This window comes from Pituophis catenifer, unplaced genomic scaffold (assembly GCF_029215685.1).
Source record: "Pituophis catenifer annectens isolate HBS135680 unplaced genomic scaffold, rPitCat1.0.hap2 SCAF_1, whole genome shotgun sequence".
Taxonomy (NCBI): domain Eukaryota; kingdom Metazoa; phylum Chordata; class Lepidosauria; order Squamata; family Colubridae; genus Pituophis; species Pituophis catenifer.
This window is the reverse complement of record NW_027256881.1, coordinates 66,408,323-66,427,414: the sequence shown is the minus strand read 5'-3', so window position 1 is coordinate 66,427,414 and position 19,092 is coordinate 66,408,323. Positions and strand designations below refer to the sequence as shown.

General features: G+C 35.1%; 1 protein-coding gene across 1 annotated transcript in view; it reads right to left on the bottom strand.

Moving 5' to 3' along the window:
* Positions 1-12,797: 12,797 nt before the first annotated feature.
* Positions 12,798-19,092, bottom strand: part of AKT3 (AKT serine/threonine kinase 3) — a 174,004-nt gene continuing 167,709 nt past the window's right edge. Inside the window, exons 13-14 of the mRNA XM_070950561.1 lie at positions 14,689-14,791; positions 12,798-13,659 (exon numbers count right to left, since the gene is read on the bottom strand). Of these exons, the coding sequence (XP_070806662.1) occupies positions 13,574-13,659; positions 14,689-14,791 (189 nt within the window). The 3' untranslated portion in view covers positions 12,798-13,573. The remainder of the gene's footprint in view (positions 13,660-14,688; positions 14,792-19,092) is intronic.

The following is a 19,092-nucleotide window of genomic DNA, read 5'->3' as shown; positions in this document are numbered from 1 at the left end:
AAGGAAAATGCCAATCACCTTTTTTCAACATAAAGACCTGATGTGCTTAGATCGTTAAACATTTGTCAATGTTTTCCCTTGCTGGGAAAGTCATCACATCTGTGTTGGATTGTCAAATATTTAGATCCAATATCTTTAGATACTCAATAACTTGTTTGTGCTCTCTCAAGAAGACAGTTCTGGTTGGATTTCTGAGGAATTATTTATACTTTTAGATGATTGCCACTTGTGCAGTTTTTATTGGATGGAACTTGAAACATGTAGAGAAATTATACTAGATCAAAACCAGCTTTAAATGCAGTATTATCCCCCCCCCCAGCGCTCCTCATTTTTACATCATTTTTTAACCTGTCAAGAGAGGTACACACATCACCTCTGAATTAAGATATAGTATTATTGCCCCATGGGTGAGGAACAGTTCCCTCAATAAGGTTGAAATCTGTTCTGTCTTTGCAAGATGATGAAAACTTTCTTTTCCTACAGCTCTGGAGCTTAATATTGTTGTACAATCTGCAGTATTTATCAGATTGTTTTTATGTCTGAAAGATCATAAATGTATCTCCTCAATTGGACTGTAGAGTTGTTTGCACTAAACTTGGTGCCCGAAGACTTCAATAAACAATCTTAGATATTAGTTTAAAACAGCAGGTCAGATAAATATAAATGACGTTCTCAATGGTTTTATGAATAATTTGATTATTGATTTTTCATGTCTTCATATAAATGGGTATAATAATATAATATATAATCCCTAGACAAAACTTTTTTATTTGAGGTTGGTATTCCTACATACATCATATTCTCCTTAGAACTCAATATGATGGTAGCAAACCTTTATGTTTAATAAATGTCAGTCTAGGCAAATATATATTAAGATTGGGCTGAATTGAAAAAACAAAAAGGATATGGCAGTGGAAGCGGCTGATTTTCCGTTCTATGAATAGTTTTAAAGTATGGATTTGTCCTAGTACCACAAAGCCAGCATCTGTGCTGTAAGTGTTCTTCAGCAGATACCGGGTATGAAAGAGCTGTGCTGTCCTGGGACACCAGCGCTGTTCTTGATTTGACTTTGTTGTGCTGCATGTTGGAGAAGCACATGGAACTGCCAGCATCTCTGACCAGATTCCTGCATGTCCCATCTTTTGGAGCAATTTTCACAGAAAGAATATTTTACCTGTCCAACATTAGTACTCTGGCCCCCATCATCTCCCCAGCAAGTGGAATATGTTCCTCAGCCTGGCTTCATAATTGGTGGAGAAGGAAGAAGGGAGGTTGTTAATATTTTGATTCTGGAAAGGGGAGGGGTTGATTAAAAATAGTGCAAATTCAGACCATCTGCACATTCTTCTATTATCTGGGAGAAAGGGAGCCGTCTGTTATTCATCAAATAGTTTAAAATTACAGTATGAAGAGAATGAAGACAGCTTCAGCCTAGCAAGCCCAGAGATAAATTGGGTCCTAAGATTTAGTAATTTACTTCCTTATTTAATAACCTTTGTGAGATTCTTTTATTTGACTGTCAGTAATGTATCAGAGGCAGATATGAGAACCAATTCAATTGCCTCTGGGTTCTCTCTGGAGAACTTTAGCTGCCATAAAGGAGGAAACCTGGTTAATTTTACCCTCTCCTTCCCACTGTTTTGTGTTCCACCGCATGAAGCAAACTGATATTCAGGTTGTCCAGTAAGGGAGGCATCTTCATTTTAGGTCAACTGGTTATTCTTAACAGTTTAAAAAACAAGAAGTGTCTGGAGAATCAGGTTTCCAAGCTCTCACAAAACAAGCTACAGCTGTAGAGGCCAAAGACCAGAAATGGATGATGCCACAGAACCAACCAATTGGAGCCAAATAAGTCACACCCTTCCCCCACCCACCTGCAAAGACCACATTACCTCCACCTTCCTCCTCTGTGCAAGGTAGAATGTCTAAATTGAATGTTGTGTAAAATATCCTTTTCTGCTGGTTCACATTGTTCCAGGTAGTGGTAACAAGATGGAGACTCTGTTGTGAGGGCATGTCAACAAATGGTGAATCAGGACAAGGAAGCTGTGAAGCTGAGCCTTTTAGCATTTCCGCTGGAGAAGCAATGAGCTATTTTTTTAAGTTGGAGAAAAAAGCAGAGTGTGGCAGAGCGGAAAACTGTTTTTTTGTGAGAAGCTAAGAGGAATGTTCTTTTATCCTGCAGCTTAGACAGTGATGATATAGAAATATTACAGCAAGGCTGTAGTTGGTCTGTTTTTATAAGAAGACGCACATGTATTTTGAAGCTGAAAATAAATGTCTCATTCTTTATTTTTTTAAAAAAATTAAAACACTGTATTTGCAAATCGAAGTATTAGAATCTGAAGTTGTATTTATAGTCAGTGCACTTGGATTCCATATAGCCCCATGTACATTCTTCCAATTAAAAACTGAATGGATGTAGCCCTATGCTTTGCTTCTAAAACTTTTCTATTCCAGCAAGCCGGGCTGGCGTAGCTCTTTTAATTGTTTTTAATTCGTTTTTTAAAAAAAGGGTTTTTTTTAATCAATATGGGCCAAATTTGTTTAATATACTTTTAAATTGTTTTAAATTTTATATTTTTATGTTCTTATTTTTGGCTGTACACCGCCCTGAGTCCTTTGGGAGAAGGGCGGTATATAAATTTAAATAATAAAAAAATATAAAAAAATATGTCCATCTGCCAAGGAAGCATACATTTAAAAAACAGAGCTAATATGGAGGCTGATGGGGAGTATCCTGAGCATCTAGAATGTCTTGACTGATGCCCATGATGGTTATAGTTTCCAAGGTAAGAATTTAATTAAAAAATGTGAGCTCAAATTAAATCCATGTTGGACTCCTCTTCCAAGCAAAAATTCTAATTTTATTATAAATCTACCTATAATCAAAAGTCGACTTGGGATGGAGAATGTGCACGAACAGGAGGGTTGACTAGCAAGAGGAAAAATGTGTGAGCTTGTAGTGGGGAAAGGAAGGGTAAGTCTAATAACCAATCTTTGAGCAAAGTCTTAAATTGTTGAACAGACTTCTGAATAAATATTGCTAGAGCTATATCTGTGAAATGTGACATTTGGTTGCAAAATAGAGAGATCGCAGGACTGCACAGTATTGTTTCAATGCAGAATCTGTACCAAATAATAAAATGAAAGTTCTTGGAAATCAAATAATTGACTATTTGATAAATGGTGACTCATAGCAAGGTTTTAAGTTATGATTAAAAATTATAAATACTGCAGTGTCCAAGGAAGTCTTATTTAAACCCTTCATACACAGTGCTTTAAAGGGTGCTTGGAAACTAAGAAGAACCAATAACACATTTGCTTTGGATATTCATTAAAATGGCAATAATTTCATTTCACCCTTATAAATATGTAATAAATATTTATTAAATACATGAATAAAATGTTTCTTAATATTATCTACCCTGAATTTTCAGCAATAGGGTAGATTTAAAAAACAACCCAAATAAATAAATGTGTACATGCTTGACAGAAGTAAACAGAAGTGTAACATTATGTCATTTTATAACTAAAAATGACTAGCAAATAGCTATGCAATTATTAGAATTTCCTGGAGCAATAACTCAAATTCTAGCATGGAATCTTAATTTATGTGTTTTAAATGGAATAGTTACATACCTCTGGTCATAAAATGTTTTCATGGTATAATAAATATTGACTTAACTGAGAAATCATGATTACATATAACTAAGGCACAGTCCAGACAAAGTTAAGGTTTGTGATCCCATTGATTTCAGTGGGAAGGTTCAGCACATGCATAACCCTGTTTTTCCTCCTAAAATATTTTTTTTACCATTCTGTGTCCCTCAAGAATTTGTTCCCACCTCACCTAACCTTGCATTCATTCTCCAAACTCAGCAACCACTACCTTCCAACCAGTAGTAATAGTGTTTTTCCTAGCTCTTACCAGTCTTTCAAATATTTAAGATCCTGCATGTATTTAGACAGAACTAGATATTTCTGCACATATTTTTATTTTCCATTACTTCCATTTCTTTCTTTACCAAGTACACTTCCTTTTATTCCTTTGGTTCTCTTAAGCATTCCGCTGTTAAATGTTCTGAGTTTTGTTAATCTGTTTCTCAAGCATCCCTGGCAAATATTTGTTCATACATGCTGATTCATTCTTGATAAACTTATCAGGTGATTACTTACAGGTATAAATGAGCTATCACTTGTAAATGATTACAAACAGAATTCACATACTGTATTTCTTTGTCAGTTTAAATAAGACAGTTCACATGTGAAGCTGATGGTAAAAAACATTTAAGTACGGATTATATAAATGAACATAAAAACTGATTGTTGAATCTCTACACATTGATTCATTGCTACTTGAACTCTCATTTGCTATTCTTGATTTCTTTTAGCATTTCCAAATTGCCTTAAGTCTGATTTGACTTCTGGCCACAGTGAGTCTCTCTGGAAACCTGCACTCTTCCGTTTTTTTCAATTCACTACCTGTTTCATTTGAGAATGTTTTCTCTTCCAATTGGGGACCTGATGACTTCAGCAGTGTAGATACCAAGTCTAAAATTTATTTTAGGCAATGAAAGCAGTTTGAAAACAGGGTACATTTATGGATCAAACACTAAGCTCTTTAAAGGGCCAAATTGTGTTGTAAGTGCCTGGCTAAAAAGAGTGATTATTGTTTGGGAACTCATCATCCAAACAATTCAGAAATAATCACTCGAGATGGACCTTTTCTGTGGTGGTACCATAATTTTTAACTCTTCCTCAGAAATAATTATTTTTCCACTTTAATGTGCAAAAACTATTTTATTGCTACAAGTTTCAGTTTCTAAAACAGTTTATCCCAGTTAAAATACTTGCAGCTACTTTTTTTTTTATACTGCGTTACCATATTTCAATGCTCTATTTCTAGTTCTTGCTGATTATATAATTAAATTGTATGCCTTTTTGGATAACTACAGAAGAGTGGAGTAGCTGTCCGGCATTATTTCTGTAACAGATACAGTAAGTTCTGAAGATCCAGGATGAAACAACCTTACAACAATAAAAACTGGTTGGTATTAGATGGGATGATAATAATAATAATAATAATAGAATAACATAACAATACAGTTGGAAGGGACCTTATAAGTCATCTAGTCCAACCCCCTGCTCAAGCAGGAGACCCTATACCATTTCTGGGAGAACTCCCAGAAGCTTAACCCATGGCACTTGAAATTCCATGAAAGCAAAACAAAACGTATATATAACAGCAACATTACATTATATAGACAAAGTATTTTTGAAGGCATTTAATCTTTTGCTCTTAAAGAAGTGTAGTGATCAATTTGACAAATATGATACTATAGTTTTGTTGGTCATTGTCTCAAGTTTGCATTTTTGTAGTCAAAAGAATACTAAGTATCAGATCTCACAAGACAGTCTGGTAGCTTCAATCTGATAAGGTTGAAGTAAAGAAAGTTAACAATTATTTATTCCTTTCCTTATTTATTTTTAATGCTTATTGAAAGCAGTAAGAGGAAACCCTGTAGAACTAATATCTTTTCTGAAATCTCTCTCCTTTTTTTAAAGCTTTCCATTTCTAGATTTTGGAGATTTATTAAATGATTGCCTTTAAGTCAGTTTTGATTTCTGACGACTACCTGATAGGGCCTCAAGAATTGGTGGCAACATTGGAAACTGAGTTCTCCAAGGTTGAAACTGTTTCAAAAGTCAGAGGGAAATCTAAGAAATCCTATGGCTCTTGAAATGCTTATTTATAGTTTTTAGGATTGTATTTTTAATATTACAAATTTGGCAAACTTATTTCTTAAAACAATTTTGGAATTGTTTTACACAGCGCAGTCTAATGTTCTAAGTAAATTAATATAAATTAATTAAGCTACATATTTACTTTACATGGAATGTATTCTAATGTTCACAAATGAATCCTTAATTCCATAATTTTGAGTCAGGCATGAAAAGAGTAACAGAAATGAGTGAATGGATGCTATATTGGAATCTCTGATTTTCCAAGCTACTGATGTCTGGGACAAACTGGTAATTATTACTCATGATTTTGCAAAAGCAGAATCAGTAACAGAATGCATAGTTTCTTATCAGTTATTGAAGCAAGCACCCTACATATTCTTGAACTGCTGTTTTGTCTTCTTAAGCCTGACTTTATTACTTTTGCCATTTCTCTAAGTTTCCATTCATAATTTTTATTATTCATTCCAAAATCTTTCCTATTTAACTTGTATTCTTTTATACATGGAATGCATTTCCATAATGAATGCTATGCTCTGATAATTTCAGTTAAAAATAAAAATGTTTTTCTTAAATGTGTCCTCCAGCATGCTTTTCTTACAATGGCTGTGTATAAATTATACAACAAATTCTGCATCTGCTTTCCTTCTGGCTCCTTCATTCCGTTCCCATATTTTTTAGACAGTGAGTGTCTTTAAACAGTGGGAATCTTATATATAATTAGTATTTAATAAATGTTCTTAGTTACAGAATTATCGAAAAGGAGACATTTCCATATGGGAGAACAGAGCAGTTTCTTGATAATTTATATGAAGACTGACATACACAATGTCAGATGCAGATGCACAGTGAGGCAATGTGCACAGTCAGAAGCACCAGCCTTTTAAAACTATTGTCGGTATAACTGTATGCTCAGATTTATATTTTAGAAAGTCTATACTTCAGTTATACCTGCTGTAATTCAAAATTATGTATTTCAGTCATTTCAACAGGATATGCAATTTCTTTTATCCTAAAACAAAAAAGTGGAAAAAGAATTGCAACTTTTATATGCATATGCATTTCAAAGCAAAACCAATAACGGACATAAACTTAACAGACTGACATTGTGCTTTATTTATACTGTGTGCATAAATAAATACACAAATCAGTGTCCCTATTATGTAAGTGTAAAAATAGTAAAGATATGTAATGTACAAAAAGTAAATAAAAAACCCTGTAGTTATTTTAGATCCTTATGGGTCATATGCTAAAGGAAGTAGTCTAAGTACAACTAAGTACAAATACAATGGTTTCTTGGACTTAGTCTTGTCTGCTAATACCCTTAACTATACAATTAGATCTGTCAGGGATCTTCTGAAAAAACTAGCAAGGTCAAGAAATTTCACAAACTCTAAAGCTAAGGGAAGATAATTGAATTATCAATTTAGAGTTTTTATTTAAATAAATATTTTACATTTCATGCTTACCTGTAATGCACTACCAGGATCAAGGTAAGGAAATTCTACTGTAGACAGTACAAACAGTAGCAGCAAAATTGTACATTGAGGTGTAATATAGAGACCCTGCACATAGTAAGGAAATCTTACATTTTTTCACTCCAGCAGAAGCACATGACCTGTGCCAGAACTGCCAGCTTCAAGAAGTGACACCTTCCCCCATTTAAAAAGAAAAGAAGTATAAAACAATACTCTGCAATGAGCAAAATGTATTGGAAGAATCATGATGGGAAGCAAAGCTGTGTGCAAAAATTATCCAGATATAAACCAAAGTCTTTTAGGTCCTCAAGATGGCTGCAGTGTTAAGAGGACATCATGTCCTGGAAGCAAGTATAAGGTGGAGCCAACAAGGCTGAAAATACAATTTCTTGAAAGCTCTTGTGTCAGGGTAGCAAAATTCAGAAAAGGCTGCAAGACAGAAAAACTAAAAATGTATTGTGGTCAGTGTTAGTTCTATTTTTTTTTTAAAAAAAATACTGATGTATTACTTGGGAAGACTAGCTGCCACATTCTGAAAGATTATTTCATATAATCAAATCCCAATTGCCTTTAAATCAAACCAAATGATATAAAGCTGTGACAAGTTTAGTAAATCTGGTGAGCTTCAAGTATTTTGGCCTTTCAATTTCCATCATCCTATCCTCCTTAGCACAAGAAAGGAAGGGGACAAAGCTTCTAGTGCTGACTTGAGTATGTGGACAACACACTAAATGCAGGCAACTGATATAAAATAGGATGCCAGCTTTGGAGGAGGTTCCCCCCCCACTTACTTATCAGAATGAGTTATAGTGGGCTGCATCCAACATTAGATGAGCAGGCATGCATTTGCTACATTCCAGCCTTTGAGAAAGATTTAGGGAAGAAGGATAGGAATGTTAGTTCACTAGCAGATGTCAGCCCAGTATTAATAATATATAAATTCAGAGGCAATTTAAATATTGACTTTTAAATATTTTCTCTATACAAAATGGCAAAAGTTCTGTTCTTTATAATATGGACTCATTTGCAATTCTGTGGCAAATCTGTGATTTAAAAAGACAGATGCTATTTGATTTGGAGAAAATCATGATAAGGCTTTCTATAATACTGTCTTTTATGTGGAAAAGAGGTTCCCTTCTCTTTCCGCCCACACAGTTTGTCAATTCTTTCTGACAATGGCCATCATTACTATAGACCAGTCACACTCTCTCAGCTAACCTATATCATAGGATTATATGAGGAGAGACTCCTTGTATGTTACTTTGAACTCCTGAAGGAAAGGAAAGAGATACATCAAAATCTATTTATTCAATTTATATGGCCATCTATTAATCCCTTTCCCTCAATGACACAATATAAACACAATGCAATATATTAAATAGCAAGGGCTTTTCTGGTTCATCTCGTATAGAACTTGGTTTAATATTGTTTCCTACTTCGAGGCTGGATGTTAGCATACTGCTCTCAGCAAAATGCTTTAAAAGTGCAAGTTCTTTTTGAGACCCTGATCCGTAAGACTACTGGGGAAGAAACAGAATCATGAGGCCCTTTATATGAAATATATAACATATAGAAACTACATGGTACTGAACCTGTTTGGTGCAAGCCCATTGATTCCAGGAAAAGATCTCTGATATCACAATGAAAAAGCTGTAGGGTCATGTGTGCAAAGATAAGCTAATGCAATACCACACGTTGCTTGTATTGTTCATTGCTCTTTGAAACTTCAGGTAAAATAAATTAATTTCATTAATTATAATCACTTCAATATAAAAGATATATATCACTGTATTTTGAATTTTGTTCGTAAGACACATGGCTTTAGTGTTGCCATCTAGTGCCAAAAGAAAGCTGGTTTTTCGTTCAGCTGATCACATATTCATCAAATTACAAGTTCCTTTTCAGCAAAATAGCAAAATTGAAAGTGGGTTTAACTTTTCTCAGAAAACATTTTATTGTGTATTTAATAGCACTGCCCTTGTCTGAAGACCCAGGAAAAGATGAAAGACATTAATGATCTCATAACTCTTCAGGAGATCATCTAGAACTTGAAGACTAACCCTATGATACTTCTATAACTTCATCTGTGAATTTTTCAAAAAATAGCAAACAGCAAAAATGTGTTATCAAAGAATTCATTTATAGTAATGATCTAAAAAATAATCTATGAAGCAATGAATACTTCAGAATGGTAGAGCCCATTCACTATTGAATATGAATGATCTTGAAGTAATGTCCTGATCCCATCAGTGTTGCACAAAATACAATGTGTTCCCTGGTCAATACTGCAGCCATGCTGAAATATTCTCTTCTGAAGCCCAATGTTTGCACCCTGCAATAGAGATGGGATCATTCAAATGGTTCAAGTAACATGCCTGTACAAGATGCTAGAATATATTTCTGATCCTTTGGACAAAAGCTAATTTCTTCTGAACTAGCACATTAGGTTGGTTGACAGGAGGAATTCAGAAGAGAGTTAATATTCATAAATAACACTCTCATCTATCCATATTATATATTGAGAAAGGGTGAGACAACCTTGTTAAAAATCTAAAACTCTGTTAAAAATTAAGTGTAGCAAGAAGGTAGGAAAACTGAATTGAGCCTCATTCACCTAATATTGGTGGAACGAGCATCCTAAATGAGACTGCTTGATATACATCAGATAAGAAAAAGAATATCTGTTGGCCTCATTTTATACAGATATATTATTTTATGTTGAGTAGGCAGCATAACTCAACTGCGAGTTAATATTTGCTTTTATATTTTCTTGCATATTAGCATAACTGATCTATGTTGGTTTTGATAACATATTAATAAGCGTTACTAATCTAGAATCTGGGGCTAATTATAAAAGGTAAAATATCCCTTATACAAAACCAAGGAAAAGATCACAGAAATTCTATTTTATCTATTTCAAGATTTCATTTTTTTCTTAATCTCTATAATTTTACTACATTAAGTTCCCTGGCCAACACATCAAAACTCTGAAAGCAGTGGGTAGAAACTATTATAATCAGATAGGATTATGAACTAAAAAAAATCAAGTCATCATAAAAGTAGTATTAATGATTCAGAACGTAAAATACAATATTTGTATAATGTAAAAATGGGATTGCATGGAATGTTATTCCTCCATACCGACTGACCAAATGGCAGGTTAAAAAAAATAATTTACCATTGACCATCACAAATAGTGCAGGACTAATGGACTTTGGACACAACGAACAAAATTTCCATGTGGGCAATATCCCAAAAATAACAGACTTCTCGTTTGGGAGAATGGTCTGGAGAGCAGTTGCTGGTAAACCTTCAAAAATGGATACGCTTCCTGTTTAACTTCTGGGAAACAGAAAATGCAAGGATGATCAGGTGGGGGTGGGTGTATATTGTACATACTTAATGGTGGAGTTCCTGGGAGGGTCAAGGAGAAAAGGGGCTGAGAAAACCTGGCAGACGATGGTAGGAGGAGGGGTGGGGCTGGGCTGGGCTGAGCTGAGCTGAGCTGAGCTGAGCTGAGCTGAGCTAAGGAAAAGAGGCTGGGGAGGTGCTGTGAGGAGGAGCAACAGCTGTGATTCCTTCCCCTTCCCTCATCTGCAGCTCTGGCCGCTGCTTCCTTGGTGACAGGAGCTAGAGAGAAAAGTGTCATCAAATATCCCAAAGACTGATGCTAGGAACAACTACCTCCCTTGAAGGGCTGTATTTGAAAGTGCTTTTTCCTGCAGTTCATCTCTAGGAAGGGGGGGAAAGCAAGGTAAGTGGGGTGTGGATGGTGGGAGGCAGAGGGCAACCTGAGAGTTTAACGGACATTCAAATTTAATGAATACCCCTTTCCCCTAAAGAGTCTGTTCAACTGTGGCTGCTCTATTCTTTAGTACTGAACTATATCCGCTTAATGATTATGTGTAAAATAATTATGAGTAATCTAAAATGGCCCAGGCACACACTAATGAATAAATGTCTTGAACTGTGGAAAGGCATACCTCTTCCAATTCAGCAAGACTGATCCATATGCAGACTTTTATATAAGGGCTGCACAGGAGAAGAAATGTATCTTATATATGTCAGGCTTTTTTATTAGTTTAGGCTGGCATATTTCAGATAGGAAAATGATGATAGTACATGACCTCATCCATTTGGAGTATGAGACTCCTGACTTCTCTTATTTATCCATGGCAAAAGGAGAGAAGCAGTCCTAATTAACCACCTTGTCCATCTGAAGATCAAAGAAATTTTTGCATATTAGTACTGCTGAACTGAGAATACTTCGACTATCATTAAAGAACCAGTGTACTCGTATTTAATACATAGTACTAAAACACTGATTATAAACTAAATTTCTCATTCTTTCTGACTGTTCTTTACTGCTTTGCAATTTTTAATAAATGCAGATGTTGTCTTATTCTATAATCATTCCACACAAGAGATACACAGTATTTCTGACCTACTATAGTGTAGAAGTACAATGATACCTACCTTATTTCTTTAAAGCATAGATTTAACCTAGCTGCCTGAATAAAATGCCCACATGCCTCTTGATAACCCTAGCATGTTCCACTGCCTGCAGTGATACTTCAAAGTATGTACATTTTCTGCATCAAAAGATGGACACAATTGCATGTAAATATTTTTTAAAGTCATGAGGGCAGCTTTCATAAGACTTAGACAAGTCATATAAGAGCTTAAAAGATTATAGGAGATACAAAGAATGAAGTCAAGAATCATCAGTTACAATCCCACAGATCATCCTTCAGGGCTAATCTGGCATGCACTATTACACTTACTAGCTCCATTAGAAAATCTCAACTCCCATCATCAAAGGTCATATCATAAATTGCCTTTCGTCACATGTTTATTTTTAAAAATCTTTTAAATGAAAAAATAAATATTCAAACATCCTATTTAATAAATATTTTGAGAATTAGGTTTACTAAAAATGTTGCATCTGTCATGGCTAGAACTAATACGGTATTTTAAAACAGATACTCCTATCAATCTAACTAAATGTTTGAAACTTTACAATGCATTCTTATAATCATCGTGGCCTTGGTAATTTAAATTTGTTGAAGGGTTATCCAACTTCTATACAACATTCAACTTCAGTAAAGACTGTGCAAACAATTGGGATATATGGGTTGGGGATTTTTTTTTTCTTGACCATAATGAAACAGTTTAACTATAAAAACCAAATTCTAAGTACAAGGTACACTTTCAGAATTTTAACATTTTCATATAGAAAAAAAGTGCATTCTTTTGTTCAGCTTGTACAGTTCTTCCGTACATTATAAAATAAATTGCAAGCCTCTTCTAGGATGTAGCAGCATTGCAAACATGACACATACAATCATTGTCACTAAAAAATAAATACTACTGAAGTGTAACAAAATATTCAATTAAAACATCTGAAGAAAAAGAAACTAGTTCATAAACTCAAAAAAAAAACATAAAAGGTAAACAATTGTTTACCTCAGTATACAAATTTTGGTGAAAAGCAATGTTGTTAAGCTTGTCTAAATTCTTCAGCCTCCAGGGGTGATGAATATCAACAAAGAAAAAGGAAAGCACAAGACACAAATCATAAGAGGTTGAAACAACATCACTTGCTGCTTTTATGTTATAATTTCTTCCATTTAAATGTCCCATTCTCCATAATTGCACATGAATCTGGAAGTCTAAGTGGAAAACTGGTAATCCCAGACTTTTTGCTTCTTGGGTAGTATCCAACAGTTAAAAAATAATTATATATAATTATACATATATCTATCTTTCTGTGTTTGTCTGTGAGTATGTGTATGTGCACACACACGCACACATACACACACACAATTATAGGTCCTTTGCCTAAATGTTTTTATCCACATATTAAAGGTGAAACTGATTCAAGTGATGACATACATCTACCAAAAGCTTGCATATGTACACAACCACCTTGTAATATTTTCAGCTTGAGAAAACATCCAAATTAATGGAATTAATTTTAGAAGGGAGCAAGGACTGTATCACAGACCAGCATGCCTTTTAACCTCTGCTCCGAGAAGGCAAGAGAATAAGAGCTAGTTGTGCACAAATCACGCAACTGAGAATCTGCCTTCTAATATCTGGGGAATGCTTTTTGCTATGACTTTCATGCTGAGACAGCAGTAACCGCAGGTCAATTTAGACCAATGTAACACCTCATGCAGATAAATCAACTAGGCTGATTAATCAAAAAAAGGAACTTGATCAATTTGGAATGATTTCTAAAAGTGCTCTGCTCTCCTAAATAATAACAAGGACTGGTGGTGATGTTCAGGAATCTTTTTTAGTAATAAATTGAATATGTCTCTATAGCAGGAATACAAAACAGGAAATTATTCCCGGCCACTTGCAGAATAAGAAAACTGAGGGAAATGTGGTCGTCTCTCATTGTCCATGCAGTCCATGCCATCTTCATCATCTGTGGAATTGAAGGTTAAAGATAGCCGCATAAAAAATGACTAATATGTTCCTCTATATTGACATAAGGAGTTTTGCACATATTTTATTATTAGAATGATACCGTCTTAAATGAATTTTTTCGTAAGATTAGTTCAATGAAAAGTGGGAAAAAATTCATATTTTGCCTTTCAAATTTTATTGTTGGAAGATTTTAATATACATTTTACATTTCAAGTTGCCAATTAAACATAAAATTTTTGAATATGAAATTATTTTTGTGTTTATGTTTACTATGATCTTTTGTAGAGATATGTAAAACTATTTTTGCAAATATTTTTCAGAATGAGAAGCCGAATAGACTAAACAGAATCAGATTAATTAGGCCTAATATGAAATATAAATGTTACAAGTCTTTAGAATTCTTTTGTAATACTTTATAAAAAAGGATGCCCAATATTCAGTAGAGTGAAAAAATAGATTAAACAGACTCCCACTCCTGTAGGTTAATACTCTGAACTTTTGAACTAATTCCCACCTACTCATCCAACCCATCTTGTATTAATCACAGGGGCTTTTTTTATCCTTCTAAATTATGTACATCAGAGTATATAATTATGAAGATTTCCTACTATAACATCTCTTAGACAGCTCCAGATATACTCAATATATATACAAATGAAAGGCAGCCAATAACTCCTTATTCTTCCCCTCCTGTCTCTGCAGTCTTTTATACCTCATAACAGCTCTATCCTGATGATTTGGATGAATGCGAATAACACAGACCTCTGCTATTGAAGACACCCACCAAAAAGAATTTGGGAAGAATACAGCGTGCCAAAAAAGGGAAAAATTAAATGAACTATCAATGTTCTTCTCTTCTTGCTGGCAGATCTTTCTGATTCCCAGGGACCCTCCTCAATGGCTGACTGATATCATCATTGGATGCTCACATTCACAAATTAGTATTATAGCTATTATTTGTTGTAATAGCTTCATAATCTAAGGTGAATTCTTCCCCTCCTACCTTCCTTAATAATGAGATACTTACATTTTTCAGGTGGTGTTATTGTAATAGTTTGAGCAGTAAACTCTTCATCAAAGTATCTGGTGTCCGTCTCAGATGTCACTTGAGGTTTAAAAGGAGGAACAAGCTGAAGGTGTAGTGAAAGAAAAATGTTTATTAATAAATATGAACATACTAAATTTAAAAGTACAACTGTAAAAAGCGGGAAGAGATTAATTAATTTTATCCTACTAGTTAAGAACAGGTAAGAAGATAACTGAAACCTGAATGCCAATTAACAAACTACTTTGGCCAAGGTTTAGCCTAATGAATTTCTATTTTAGTGATTACAGAGAGGGGAGAAAGCAGTCTTACAAATAAAGAATTCATAGATCACAAGAAGTCTTTATTTATTTGATAAGCATTTTATTCCCATTTTAAAATAACACATTATATTAAAAAGCTAAAATAAAAACACATCCATTAACATAAGCATCACAAATTTAATCAACCATTTACTGAAATAAATGGGCTTGAACACACTGTACATTACATTCCAATTTTCACAAATCATCCTTTCCCCTGCATATATGTCTTGGTTTCTTAAATCTCTTTTCCAGTGATGTCTAAAACAATAGTTTCATGTGGTTTATAGAATCTTTTAGATGGCAAGGAGGTGATGGGTAGCAGGGAAAAAGAAGAACTGCTTAATTCATTCTTTGCATCTGTCTTTATGCAAAAGGAAGAAATAGTTCATCCTATTAAAAGCAGCACTGTAGGAGACAGACTAGAAATGAAAGTCAAAATAGGCAAGAAAATGATAAGAGAACACCTATCCACAGTAGTTCACAGTCTACCTCTTGATAAGATAGAACAATATGGGATAGAAAGTACTACCACCAGATGGATTTGCAACTGACTAACCAACTGCACTCAGTGGGTATTCCTCAATAGAAATACATCTACATGGAGAACAGCCTGAGTGGGGTATCTCAAGGTTCTGTCTTAGGTCCAGTGCTCTTCAACATCTTCATAAATGATAGAGGATAGACAGGATACTCAGCAAATTTGCAGAAGACACCAAACTGGAGAAAACTGCTGATTATTTAGATCAGAGGTGTCAAAATCGTGGCCTGCAGGCTGGATGAATCACATGCCGGCCATGCCCACCCCCGTTTTAGCAAAGGGAGTCATGAAAACGTGACACCTCAAGTTTGACACCCCTGCTTTAGATGAAAGACTCAAGATTTAGAAGGACTTGGAAGAGCGGACCCTATCCAACAATACCTTGTTTCTCCGAAAATAAGACCCAACTGGAAAATAAATCCTAGCATGATTTTCCAGGATGCTCGTAATATAAGCCCTACCGCCAAAATAAGCCCCAGTTAAGATTGTCAGCCAGATGGGTGCATTTAGTACCATATTTTCCCCAAAATAAGACCTAACCAGAAAATAAGCCCTAATGCGTCTTTTGGAGCAAAAATTAATATAAGATCTGGTCTTATTTTCAGGGAAACACAGTATGCAATTCAGTGGTGAGAAAATGAAGGTCCTACACATAGGGAAGAAAAAAGAAATGTACAGATATAGACTAGGTGGTACCTGCTGAACAATAGCAACTACTGGGTGTCCTTGTAGACCACCATTTAAGTATGAGCCAGCAATGTGCTGCTGCTGTCAAAAAAGCCAATGCAATCCTAGATTACATCAATGAAGGGATGATTTAAATGTCACATGAAGTGATAGTACTATTTTATACTGCACCAATGAAACCACACTTGGAATATTGTATCCCATTCTGGTCACAACAATACAAAATAGAGACATCATAAGATCATATAAACAATGCAAAGAAGGGCAATGAAGATGATAAAAGGTCTGGAGGTAAAGCCATATGATGAACGAATAAGGAAATTAGGGTTTCAAAGTCTTACAAAGAGAAAGATTAGGGGCGATATGATAGCAGTCTGCCAGTATTTGAAGAGATGTCACAGAGAAGGAGTTTACTTATTCTCCAAGGTACCTGGGAGCTGGACAAGAAGTAACAGGTGGAAGTCATTAAAGAGAGATCCAACCTACATAGAACTAAAATTTCCTGACAGTGAGAACAATTAGTCAGTGGAATGGCTTCCCTCCATAAGATGTAAGTGCTCCATCATTGGAAGTTTTCAAAAGGACATTGGAGAGCTATTTGTCCAGAGTGGTATATGGTCTCCAGCTGAGCAGGGTGTTGGACTAACAGGGGTCGGCAACCCGCAGCTTGAGAGCTCCATCTGCTGCGGCTCCCTGCCTAGTAAAACCCGATTCTCTTATGGGGGCACCCCCCGCCATCGCTCTTCCTGCTGGGGAAAACTCTTAAGCGACACCCAACTTTTCCTTGCAGAGACACCCGTAGGCTGGCAGTGTGGACCTTCGATCCCACACGTGCGGGCGAAAGGGGCACATGCACACGTTCATGGTTGCACATGAATGCATATGAAGAGGTAGGGTTGGTTTCGCTTCTGCGGCCTGATGGAGGTCTTCGAGAGCTTAGAAGCATATGTGTGTGTGTGTGCGCACACACACACACACACACGCATTCACACAGAGAGAATATAGATATTCCGTAACTCAAATGATCAGGTGGAGTAAATTCTAAATAAACATTTACCATAAGATTGGAAAGAAATAATCTATGATTATGTCCTGCGTGAGGGTGGGAGGCTTTTCCAGTGATTTGAAGGGAGACCCGCAGGAAGGGAGTGCTTGAAATCAGCCAACTTTTCGCCCTCAACATTCATAATTGATTTCCATCTGTCCGGTTTGCTCCCTCAGCAAAGAAGAACAAGAAGACCAACTGGGCAGAGGGTGTGTGTGTCAGAAATAAAAGTTAGGTGACATATCTTTTAATCCTTTTGGGAAGCTCCCAAGCTGCAAATTTATCATAGCGCTGAACTAGGGAAGATGAGGTAAAATAATCTGCCTGGCTTGTGTAATGGAAAGAAGAGAAACTTTTTCCCCCAAAAAAGAAAACCTGTTGCATTTACCACGGACCTTTCCTCATGCTCCAAAAGAGCTCCACTGACTACGCTACTGTATAGTACATTCAATCCTGAAATGGCTTGAGCAGTTCTTGCTCGTGGCGCCCTCCAGCAGGAGGTGCATTTATTTCTACCACAGGATTTGTACAGTAACATGATAAGTCAAAGCGGCGTTGATATGTGGCTTTTGTGAAGGAAAAAGTTTTTTGTTTCTTTTCCTGCTGGCTAAAAATACAGATAAGCACATATCTACCTTAACATATCTACCTTAAAATCTAAGATAAAAGTACTTTTAAAATGGCCAGTCACTTCTCACTATTAATGAAATGATGGGGAAGAAATTTTAAAACCACCAGTTGAGAAGGTTTTTTTAAATAAAATGTTTAGTATTACAGCTGTCGGTGCTAAATTGTTAGAGGCTAATAAAATAGGTTCTGATTTATAAAGTATAGATACTTTATTTCCCTTTCATTCAATAAAGCATTTTTTAATTTAAACAAAACAGTAGATGATGCATTCCTTAAATCAAGACTTTTTCTCTACATACAAATTTTATACCAATGTAACTTAATTTGAATACATTAAATTAATTAGATTAAACTATATATTTTTTACAAATAATCTAATATTTCAATAAATTTTATTGAAAACGCTATATGCAGTATTATCTTCATTTTAGATGTCAAAAGGGGTTTGTGGCTCTCGGTGTTTTTTTTTTTTTTTTTGTGGGAAACAGGTCCAAATGGCTCTTTGAGTGTTTAAAGTTGCCGACCCCTGGACTAGAAGGCCTCCAAGATCCCTTCCAACTCTTATTAGTCTATGTTTTATATAATCATTACACACCTGAAAAACCTAACTTTTTTTTCAATATCTATTCATCTATCCTTCCTTCTTTTCCTACAAATCCAGAAAGTCAAGAAAGAAGCTTCGCCAAGACTGCCATCTAACAGCAAAGAAGCTGAATCAGCATTAATCTGTCTTTTGTATCAATCTTTTTAGATCAAAGGTCTTGTAACTTTAATTATTTTAGGCTTTTTCTGTTTTGGATCAGAATATCTGTAATTAAATCTTAATCAGTTATATACCATATATACAGGATTTATGATAGACTACATTTCTTCCAAAACTTAAAACAAACTATTAAAACATTTTCTCTATCAGCAAAATCAGACCAAAGAGGATGTGCTTAGATGGTAGTTACTCTAATCTCAAAGTTCTGACATAGAAAAAGCAGAACTTTCAATTTAATTGGTGTTAGATAAAACAATAAATCTCAGTAATAGGTACAGAGGTACAGGCAATTTTCTTCAGGGTAAGCAAAGTTATAAAGCAGCAAAAAAGAAGCAGTAAACAAAAAGAAAATAAAGGCAGATCATAAGAACACCATTCACTATGTTCTCTTTGCCTTTATATTCTTGAAAACCTGCCT